We start from the raw sequence: 10,939 nt of genomic DNA on the forward strand, positions 1-10,939 counted from the left end.
CCGTTGTACATAAAAATTGGCATAGGGCTTTAGTACCCAATTTGGCTTTGAATCAAAATCCGCAAAATTCTGATTTTTTTCATATTTGAAGCTTCTTTGAAATAGGAGTTATTTTAACAATAAAACATATGCTTTTCTTTAGAAATTTTGACATTCTCGAGATTTAAAAGGAATGGGCTTTGAAAGCACCATTTCCCTCGCCATTTCCCTTTTATAAGCATCTTTGTGCATTGAAATTTCTCTACGCTTTTTTGAATTACTAGACTGCTGTAAATTTTCACATATAAAACCAACATTATTTTTCAAGAAAAAAAAATGTTTTTCAGAGCACACACATTTTTTTGCGAGATTCGGCAGAAATCTGCCGAAATCGATTCAGGCTGTTCAAGTGTTATTTACATATTTTTACACATTTAGTTTCTAAATCGTCTAAACAGCTCTCGTAACTTTTATTCTCTGTTCTGTCAGTTAATAAAAAAAAATTAATTAAAAATTAATATCTATTTTATCAATGTTTAAAAATATTCATATAGCTTTGTTCAAAAAATAATAATTTTCTGCATCAAGTCAGGATGAGCTCAGCCTCTGGTCCACGTGTTCAAATTCAGTGCTGTTGATTCTTCTCAAGAAAGTACCTCGTCATAATCGTCGATATCCTCGGTTCCTGCATCGATTTCTGCCTCCAAACCTGGAGGTCTGGTTAGGCCGGATCCTTCTCCAGGTTTGAGCACTTTTATTCCTTTGTCACCCATGCGGAGACAGTTGAATTGTCTGAAATGTAGAGTGTTTTTAGGGTTTATTTCTAAGTTTCAGTTCAATACAAACCGTGAGAAAAGTTCAAATCCTTCGAAGTTGCCATTCATTTCCAAGCACACGTGCATATTTCTTCCAATAAAGTGTAGATCATAAAATCTCGCACAAACTTCGATAAAATCTAGCCTTGGCGGATTGATGCATACAGGTTTTGGATTCTTGCCAGCTATTTTATTTCTATACATCACTCGGTTGTTAATAAGCATTCGAAAATCAAAGGCAAAGTCCTCGGGAATGTAGGTAAGATTCATACAACCATTTAGGCTGAATACACCTGAATAAAAAAATGTTTTTCATAAATGTTTTATGAAAAAATCAGTAAAGATACCTGTACAGCAACTACAAATACCACTCACACACTGGCAGCCATTTTTTATAAAGCTAGTGACACCAGAGAGCGGATTAGAGGGCAACGGGGGAAGCTGTTTGGACAGAGCATTATCGTTTTCACTTTCATTACTGTTTCTTGCAACGGTTGTTCCTGAAATGAGAAATATGGTTGAATGGCTTTCTACAAGTTTTGTAAGTAAAATAAGAGTGATTCGCTACTTCTACAAATTGCATACAATTTTGGCTTATATTGAAGAGGAAGAACCACCCTTATCATACAGACCCTCTCTAGAATGTTTGAAAAAACTTTCCAGTTTTCCCGTCCCCCGTCATGGGGAGATCAACAACCGACCAAATCTTCACTGTGCGACAAATCCTTCAAAAGTGTCGCGAGTACCAAGTTCCCACGCACCACCTATTCATCGACTTCAAAGCCGCGTACGACTCAGTCGATTGCGAAGATCTATGGAAAATTATGGACGAGAACGGTTTTCCCGGGAAGCTGATCAGACTGATCAACATGACGATGGATGGGCTCAGTGCTGTGTGAAGGTATCGGGTGCGGAATCGGACTCGTTCCCTTCACTTGGGGGGCTTCGGCAAGGCGATGGGATCTCTTGCCTCTGTTTCAATGTCGCGCTGGAAGGTGTTATAAGACGAGCGGGCTTCAATTTGTCAAGTCTTCGATATTTCTATTTTCGAACGATTAAAAAATAAATATTGCTGAAAATTTCTATAACATTATTGTAACGATATTTCTATTTTCGAACGATTAAAAAATAAATATTGCTGAAAATTTCTATAACATTATTGTAACAAGGCAAAAGACTAAATATGTATTGTAAATGTGGTGTCTAAAAATGATTCTCTGAGAAAAACGGTATTTTATTGAAGAATCTTTATCGAAAGATTTCCTTTTGACACTTGAACAAACTCAAGATATCCTGTTTCTCCTCTCTCATGCAATATTTTATTAAAGTAAAAAGAAACTAAAACCCAAATTTCAGGATAATCGCGCAAAATTTCAGTTTCACTACTTCATTTGCAAGTGAAACGTCTAACATTAAAAAATAACCACGATAAAACGAACGATACATACTTTAAGATTCACCAAAAATTTGGATGAATATTTTGGACTAAAAGGTATTCCTTACTCCATGGGTTACACAATTCGGATTGTTATATTACATAACATTACATAAAATACACGTAGTACTATCCTTCGGCAAAGTTGTATCTATTTTTTTAAATGTTTATTGAGACCATCTCTTGAGCCAAAGAGATCAAATTTTTAGCAAACATTTTAGATTTTTAGAAAAAAACGAACTTCAAGCAATCATTGTTTTTGTTTCTGTATGTGTTTAATGATTCAAAAAATAGGGGACAACGGTGTCCTTTCCTGAAAATATTTGTTTTTTTTTTAAGCTGAGAAAATATACTTTACTATAAAATAGATAAAACTACTCATATATATAGACACATTAAAATAATTTATGTTTTAAAGAGTCACTTTATATTCAAATGCCGATATCAATTTGTTAAACAAATTTCAATATAATGCCGTTAAATATCAACATAAATAAAACTCCTTAAAAAAGATGGATCGGTAATTTCAACTCGCTGGTTCTCGAGCATAACTCAACCAACCGGGACATTTTTTTCAGTTGAATTATAAGGATGTCTAGATGATCCTAAAACTTTGCAGAACTCAATTTGATCAAATCTGTAATTAATGCGATCAAAAACGTCGTTCCAACTTTTGTTTGTTCAAAAAAATCGTCCGAAATTCCGCGGAGACAAGCTCCTGCGTTTTGTAGTCACCGTTTTAGGGAGCCTTCTAGGCATCCGTGAACATTGGAATGCGTTGGGCGTCGCAGTGTCAATAGTTTCAAAGAAATCGATGATTGAAACAATAACTTATATTTAATTATTATTTTGTATAAATTTTGAAGTAATATCTCAGCAACCAAAGTTGGATCAAAAATCTAAAATCGAAGATAATTTCCTGATCTTTCAGATAACTTATTAAAACAACTGAAAAAAATGTAAAATCAATTCCAAATTTTAGTTCAATCTTTTTTTGAAATTTATCAAAACGATAGCAAATTCAATTTAAAGTAAGACTTAAACAATTTGGACGTCCATGGCTTAAAGGATGATTTTAAGCGCGTTGTCTACAACTTTGCCAAAGACACGAAATCGATTTTTTTTTTGGCGTGAAACCACGAAAAACCATGAGGGGGGAGGGGGGGTCAAAAATCCTCGAAAAAAGGCCACGTGGTTTATGCACGACCCCTAGATAGACAATCGAGTCTGTGATTAACGAGCAGCGAGTCAGACGTGCGTCCCTCCAACAACAAATAAGTGCTAAAAAGTGCAGAAAATGCCTCACGGCAAGAAAAGGAGGCGGTCCTCACCAGTAGGTTCAGCAGATTTGATCAACTGTACCTGGTTCATCTCGAGAAAGGATCGACAACGCCGTCTGCGCTAAAGACAGTTCGGGCAATTTTCAACATCATCGTGACTTGGGAACGTTATCGTCCAGTGCACCGTGACGTGACACAGTGTTCGAACTGTTTGCAGTTTGGGCATGGTGGAAGGAAATGTTTCATCAAGAGTCGTTGTGCAACCTGTGGAGGTGAGCACAAAACTCAAGCTTGCGAAACAATCAACGAGAACATCGAAGCTAAATGCTTCAATTGCGGAGGCGACCATTCTGCCAAGAATCAAAGCTGCCCAAAACGAGCTGAGTTTGTAAAAATTCGGCAGCAAGCGACGACGAGGCACCAACAAAATCGTCGCAAAACACCACCAACTTTCACGGACGTGGATTTTCCTACTTTGGCATCACCTGGAGCGGGATCTGTTCGAGTGGTTCCAAATTTGGAGGATTTATCTTGAAATATAGTTCGTAGTTTACTCGTTCTATTGATTTTGAATAATTCAAAGAATTTTTATAATTTTTCTTTTTTAACAATTGTATTCAATTCAATGCAAAAATGTAAAACAATTTGAAGTTAATAAATGAATGTGAACAGTTAATAATAAAACGAAAAATATAACAAAGATGAAGAGCATTAAGCCATACCACTTTGCATGTATAAGAAATTTAATTATTATAAGAAAGTTCAATTTAATTTCAAAAAAAATATTAGATGGACAATCGGAACGGATTTTTCGTTGCCTCGCTTTATATACAGCAATTCCATTTCAAAAGAACCTAAACCGAAAAAAAAGTTCTCCGATCGGACTCAATTTTTTTCTGGGGGTTCCTTGGCCAAAATAATTAGACCCGTTTTTTGCTAGAAATAATTAGACCTACATCGTGCTAGAATATCGCAGTTTTAGTGGAAAAAGTTGTATTTTTTGCCAATTTCGTAATTTTCCCGTTTTTGCGCGTGGCACGTCAAAAAACTCAGTTTTTAAATTCAAAAAATCATGTCTCCGACCATACGGTTCGGCATTGCCAATTTTTTAAATGTTATTTGAAATTTTCCGAGGAATCCGATAAAAATAATGTCAGACATAGGCTCTTTGGTCCAGGCACGGTCAAAACGCCATTTTAAGTTTTCATGCTACTTTTTCAAATGTTAAGCTAGATTTTTGAAACTCATCATCTTTCTTTTGCGTCTAAGACAGCTAAAATCGGATGAAATGGCGCGGAGATAACAATTTTTGAAAAAAGAGGTTTTTTGCGAAAAATGACGAAAATTGCCATTTTTTGAACCACCCTAGCACGATGTAGGTCACCCTAATGGCCAAACAAAAAAAAAAAAATATATATATATATATATATATATATATACAGCAATTCCATTTGAAAAGAGCCTAAACCAAAAAAAAAAGTTATCCGATCGGGCTCAAAATTTTTCTGGGGGTTCCTTGGCCAAAATAATTAGACCCGTATTTTTGTTTGGCCATTAGGGTGGCCTACATCGTGCTAGGGTGGTTCAAAAATGGCAATTTTCGTCATTTTCGCAAAAACCACTTTTTCTAAAATCATATCTCGCGCCATTTCATCCGATTTTAGCTGTCTTAGACGCAAAGAAAGGTGATGAGTTTGGCTATTTGGGAAAAATAGTAAAAGTTCCAAAATCTAGCTTAACTATTGAAAAGTCGTATGAAAACTTAAAATGGCGTTTTGACCGTGTCTGGACCAAAGAGCCTATGTCTGAAAATATTTTTATCGGATTCCTCGGAAAATTTCACATAACATTTCAAAAAATTGGCGATGTCGAACCGTACGTTTTGGAGATACGATTTTTTGAAAAAAAAAAACTGCATTTTTCGACGCGCCACGCGCAAAAACGGGAAAATGACGAAATCGGCAAAAAATCAACTTTTTCCACTAAAACTGCGATAACTTTAAAATTTCAGCGATGACCTATAGATGTTATGGTACCAAAAGTTGTGTCTCTCAATTACGAAAATTTTGGTACCCAGACATGTATAGGTCATCGCTGAAATTTTAAAGTTATCGCATTTTTAGTGAAAAAAGTTGATTTTTTGCCGATTTCGTCATTTTCCCGTTTTTGCGCGTGGCGCGTCGAAAAACGCAGTTTTTATTTTCAAAAAATCGTATCTCCAAAACGTACGGTTCGACATCGCCAATTTTTTGATATGTTATGTGAAATTTTCCGAGGAATCCGATAAAAATATTTTCAGACATAGGCTCTTTGGTCCAGACACGGTCAAAACGCCATTTTAAGTTTTCATACGACTTTTTCAATAGTTAAGCTAGATTTTTGGAACTTTTTACTATTTTTCCCAAATAGCCAAACTCATCACCTTTCTTTGCGTCTAAGACAGCTAAAATCGGATGAAATGGCGCGGAGATATGATTTTAGAAAAAGTGGTTTTGCGAAAAATGACGAAAATTGCCATTTTTGAACCACCCTAGCACGATGTAGGCCACCCTAATGGCCAAACAAAAATACGGGTCTAATTATTTTGGCCAAGGAACCCCAGAAAAATTTTGAGCCCGATCGGAGAACTTTTTTTGGTTTAGGCTCTTTTCAAATGGAATTGCTGTATATATATATATATATATATATATATATATATATATATATATATATATATATATATATATATATATATATATATATATATATATATATATATATATATATATATATATATATATATATATATATATATATATATATATATATATATATATATATATATACATATATATATTGCCATTTTGAACCACCCTAGCACGATTTAGGTCACCCTAATGGCCAAACAAAAAAAATATATATATATATATATATATATATATATATATAAATTTTCGTAATTAAAAGACGCAACTTTTGGTACCCAGACATCTATAGGTCATCGCTGAAATTTTTAAGTTATCGCAGTTTTTGTGAAAAAAGTTGATTTTTAGCCAATTTCGTCATTCTCCGGTTTTTGCGCGCAGCGTGTCAGAAAACACGGATTTTATTTTCAAAAAATCATATCTCGGAATCCTGTTAATGAACTCCTCCCATTTTTTAGTATGTTATGTAAAAATGTCCGGGGAATCCGATAAAATTATTTCCAGACATAGGCTCTTTGGTCCAGACACCGTCAAAAAGGCATTTTAAAGTTGCATACGCCCTTTTCATATGTTAGGCTAGATTTTTGAAACTTCTTACTATTTTTCTTTGAAAGGCCAACTTATCACCTTTCATTTGCGTATAAGACAATTGAAATCGGTTGAAATGGCGAGGAGTTATGATTTTTCGAAAAAAGTGGTTTTTGCGAAAATCGACGAAAATGTCAATTTTTCAGACCACCCTAACACGGCGTAGGTCACCCTAATGGCCAAACAAAAAAATACGGGTCTAATTATTTCGGCCAGGGAACTCCCACAAAAATTTTGAGCCCGATCAGAGCACTTTTGTTTTTTTCCATGCTGTTTTCGTGGGGATTTGCTATATGTATATATATATATATATATATATATATATATATATATATATATATATATATATATATATATATATATATATATATATATATATATACAGCAATTCCATTTCAAAGAGCCTAAACCGAAAAAAGTTCTCCGATCGGGCTCAAATTTCTGGGTTTCCTCGGCCAAAATAATTAGACCCGTATTTTGTTTGGCCATTAGGTGACCTACATCGTGCTAGGGTGGTTCGAAAATGGCAATTTTCGTCATTTTTCGCAAAATATCTTTTCAAAAATCATATCTCCGCGCCATTTCATCCGATTTTAGCTGTCTTAGACGCAAAAGAAAGGTGATGAGTTTGGCTATTTGGGAAAAATAGTTAGAAGTTTCGAAAATCTAGCTTAACATTTGAAAAAGTCGCATGAAAACTTAAAATGGCGTTTTGACCGTGTCTGGACCAAAGAGCCTATGTCTGAAAATATTTTTATCGGATTCCTCGGAAAATTTCACATAACATAAGAAAAATTTGGCGATGTCGAACCGTACGATTTGGAGATATGATTTTTTGAAAATAAAAACTGAGTTTTTCGTCGCGCCACGCAAAATGACGAAATCGGCAAAAAAACAACTTTTTCCACTAAAACTGCGATAACTTAAAAATTTCAGCGATGACCTATACATGTCTGGGTACCAAAAGTTGCGTCTTTCAATTACAAAAATTTTGGTACCCAAACATGTATAGGTCATCGCTGAAATTTTTAAGTTATTGCAGTTTTAGTGAAAAAAGATGATTTTTTGCCGATTTCGTCATTTTCCTGTTTTTGCGCGTGGCGCGTCGAAAAACTCAGTTTTTATTTTCAAAAAAATATATCTTGGAAACGTACTGTTCGACATCGCCTTTTTTTTGATATATTAAGTGAAATTTTCCGAGGAATCCGATAAAAATATTTTCAGACATAGGCTCTTTGGTCCAGACACGGTCAAAACGCCATTTTAAGTTTTCATGCGACTTTTTCAAATGTTAAGCTAGATTTTCGAAACTTCTAACTATTTTTCCCAAATAGCCAAACTCATCACCTTTCTTTTGCGTCTAAGACAGCTAAAATCGGATGAAATGGCGCGGAGATATGATTTTTTGAAAAAAGATATTTTTGCGAAAAATGACGAAAATTGCCATTTTTCGAACCACCCTAGCACGATGTAGGTCACCCTAATGGCCAAACAAAAAAATACGGGTCTAATTATTTTGGCCGAGGAACCCCAGAAAAAATTTGAGCCCGATCGGAGAACTTTTTTCGGTTTAGGCTCTTTTGAAATGGAATTGCTGTATATATATATATATATATATATATATATATATATATATATATATATATATATATATATATATATATATATATAAAATTGACGAAATCGGCAAAAAATCAACTTTTTTTCACTAAAACTGCGATAACTCGGAAATTTCAGCGATGACCTATAAATGTAAGGGTAAGTTGCGTATTTTAATTACGCAAATTTTGGTACCCTGACATGTATAGGCCATCGCTGAAATTTTCCGAGTTATCGCATTTTTAGTGAAAAAAACGTTGCTTAATCCACCTTGAGGTGGATGGTGCCTTCCTTACATTCATAAAGTTAATACACTACAAAGCCTAAAAAAGAGTATAAATAAGACTTATTTTTATCGAAATATCTTAGATCCGGCCTAAAAAAGTGTATAAATCTTGGTATAAATAACACTTAAGTGGTTATAACTTTTGATAGGGTTGTGAGATCTTCAACATTTTAGGCTCATTGGAAAGGTCTTTTGATTACCTATACAAAGACAGGTCGCATGGTGGATCCGGACAACGTTTTCATCAAAATATTTGAGATCCGGCCTCCAAAAAGTGCATAAATAACACTTAAGTGTTTATAACTTTTGATAGGATTGTCATATCTTCAACGTTTTGGGCTCGTTGGAAAGGTCTTTTAAATACCTTTTTAAAAATGTATAGCATGACGGGTTTTCTTACAAATACCACCCTTTTTACAATCTTCCGGACTTTATTCAAAATCGTTTTTTAGCATAACTTTTGAAATACTTTACTAAACTTCATAATATTAACTAGGGTCTTGTGGGACCCCAAGACGGATCCAATGAAACCAAAACGGTCGAAATCGGTTCAGCCAATCCAGAGATAATCGTGTGCATATTTTTCGGTGCACGGACTCACATCCAGACACACGCACAGACATTTGTACAGAATTTGATTCTGAGTCGATAGGTATACGTGAAGGTGGGTCTACAAGGTCTAATAAAGAAGTTCGTTTTTCGAGTGATTTTATAGTCTTTCCTCATTGAGGTGAGGAAGGCAAAAATTGATTTTTTGCCGATTTCGTCAATTTCCCGTTTTCGCGCGCGGCGCGTCGAAAAACCCGGATTTTATTTTCAAAAAATCATATCTCTGAATCCTGTTAATGAACCTCGACCAATTTTTAATATGTTATGTAAAATTGTCTGAGGAATCCGGTAAAAATATTTTCAGATATATGCTCTTTGGTCCAGACACCGTCAAAACGGCATTTGATGTTTTCATAAGACTTTTTCAAATGTTAGGCTAGATTTCTGAAACTCCACATTATTTTTTCTTGGAAGTCAAACTTATCATCTTTCTTTTGCACCCAAGACAGCTGAAATCGGTTGAAATGGAGCGAAGTTATGATTTTTTGAAAAAGTGGTTTTTGTGAAAATCGAAGAAAATAGCAATTTTTCGGACCGCCCAACACGGCGTAGGTCACCCTAATGGCCAAACAAAAAAATTTGGGTCTAATTATTTTGGCCAAGGAACCCCCAGAAAAGTTTTGAGCCAAATCGAAGCACTTTTATTTTTTTTTTCTTTAACTTTCATATGGAGCTGCTGTATATATAATAATAATAATAGATATATTAAAACACTATGGTAGGTTAAGAAGATTTTTGCTATCAGGCTGCACTCAAGATCCATCAATGTTTTCGAATATTGCGTGTGATGATTCACACATCGCTTTCGTAATGCAAATTTATGTTAGGAAATAGACATCAAATTATCGGGTTATTGAATGGCAATCAACAAGACACTAACGTATAACTTCACGCAGCTCGTCGGCGGATTTTGGCTCCCAAAAATCTAAGTCTTGGGCAACGCATCTGTTAATTAGGCAAACAAATGCAAAGGCGACTAAAACTCGAACTGAGACTCTTTCTTCGAGCATTTCACGACTCAACCAGCACTACTGTAACCACCGATGAAAGATGAAAGTCTAATGAAACGCTCGCCAAACCAGTCCTCTGCTCCGACTGACTGGATTGGAGAAATGCTTGGATGAGACTGAGGAAGAAACCTTGCGATGTGTAAAACGAGTTTGAAATAGGGTTGAAATATCATGTCACATCTCTGTTTGTCATTCATTGATATTCTTTAAGTACCGTTATTAAGGTTGACATTGGGTCTCGGGAGTGAGATTTGGTCATACAAATTTCAGCATTTTTGTATGACCCAATTTCACCCAGACCGAATGACGGGATGATGATGGGAAAAAGTATAAACAATTTTATATCAGTTTTGATGAAATTTTGTGTATTTGTTACCCACCAAGCAGTGAGTGTTACCAGAGGTTGATCGTGAAAATAGAGTACACATTTCCAAATGATGAAAATACCAAAAATGGAATACATTTTAATATAAACCATAATGTTTGCTCGAAAGAAGATGGATGTTTGTGGTGTTCTCTTTGTGCTGTGTTCATGTTCATGTTCATGTTCAAGCCATGCATGCAGTGCCACAGTGGTCGGAAACGCAAATTTAGCAGGAATAATTTATTTCCGCTTCAGGGATGCATTTTCGAGCTTCGGTGTCTAATAAGCAT

At 35.0% G+C, this 10,939-nt stretch overlaps 1 protein-coding gene across 1 annotated transcript; it reads right to left on the reverse strand.

Moving 5' to 3' along the window:
- Nucleotides 1-412: 412 nt before the first annotated feature.
- LOC6054296 lies at nucleotides 413-10,411 on the reverse strand. The gene is made up of 4 exons (XM_038258071.1): nucleotides 10,156-10,411; nucleotides 1,142-1,294; nucleotides 826-1,087; nucleotides 413-771 (listed from the first exon to the last, which is right to left on the reverse strand). Exons 1-4 carry the CDS (start codon nucleotides 10,283-10,285, stop codon nucleotides 624-626), a joined length of 693 nt encoding a protein of 230 aa, XP_038113999.1. The 5' UTR covers nucleotides 10,286-10,411; the 3' UTR covers nucleotides 413-623.
- Between the last annotated feature and the right edge of the window lie 528 nt (nucleotides 10,412-10,939).

This window comes from Culex quinquefasciatus, chromosome 2 (genome assembly GCF_015732765.1).
Source record: "Culex quinquefasciatus strain JHB chromosome 2, VPISU_Cqui_1.0_pri_paternal, whole genome shotgun sequence".
Taxonomy (NCBI): domain Eukaryota; kingdom Metazoa; phylum Arthropoda; class Insecta; order Diptera; family Culicidae; genus Culex; species Culex quinquefasciatus.

Excerpts from the sequence above, each read along its gene's own strand:
- LOC6054296 (XM_038258071.1), bottom strand. The coding sequence starts at position 10,285 with ATGCTCGAAGAAAGAGTCTCAGTTCGAGTTTTAGTCGCCTTTGCATTT. Across the intron at positions 1,295-10,155 it reads CGAGCTGCGTGAAGTTATAC|GAACAACCGTTGCAAGAAAC; the intron begins GTTAGTGTCTTG and ends TTCTCATTTCAG. Across the intron at positions 772-825 it reads GGATTTGAACTTTTCTCACG|ACAATTCAACTGTCTCCGCA; the intron begins GTTTGTATTGAA and ends TCTACATTTCAG.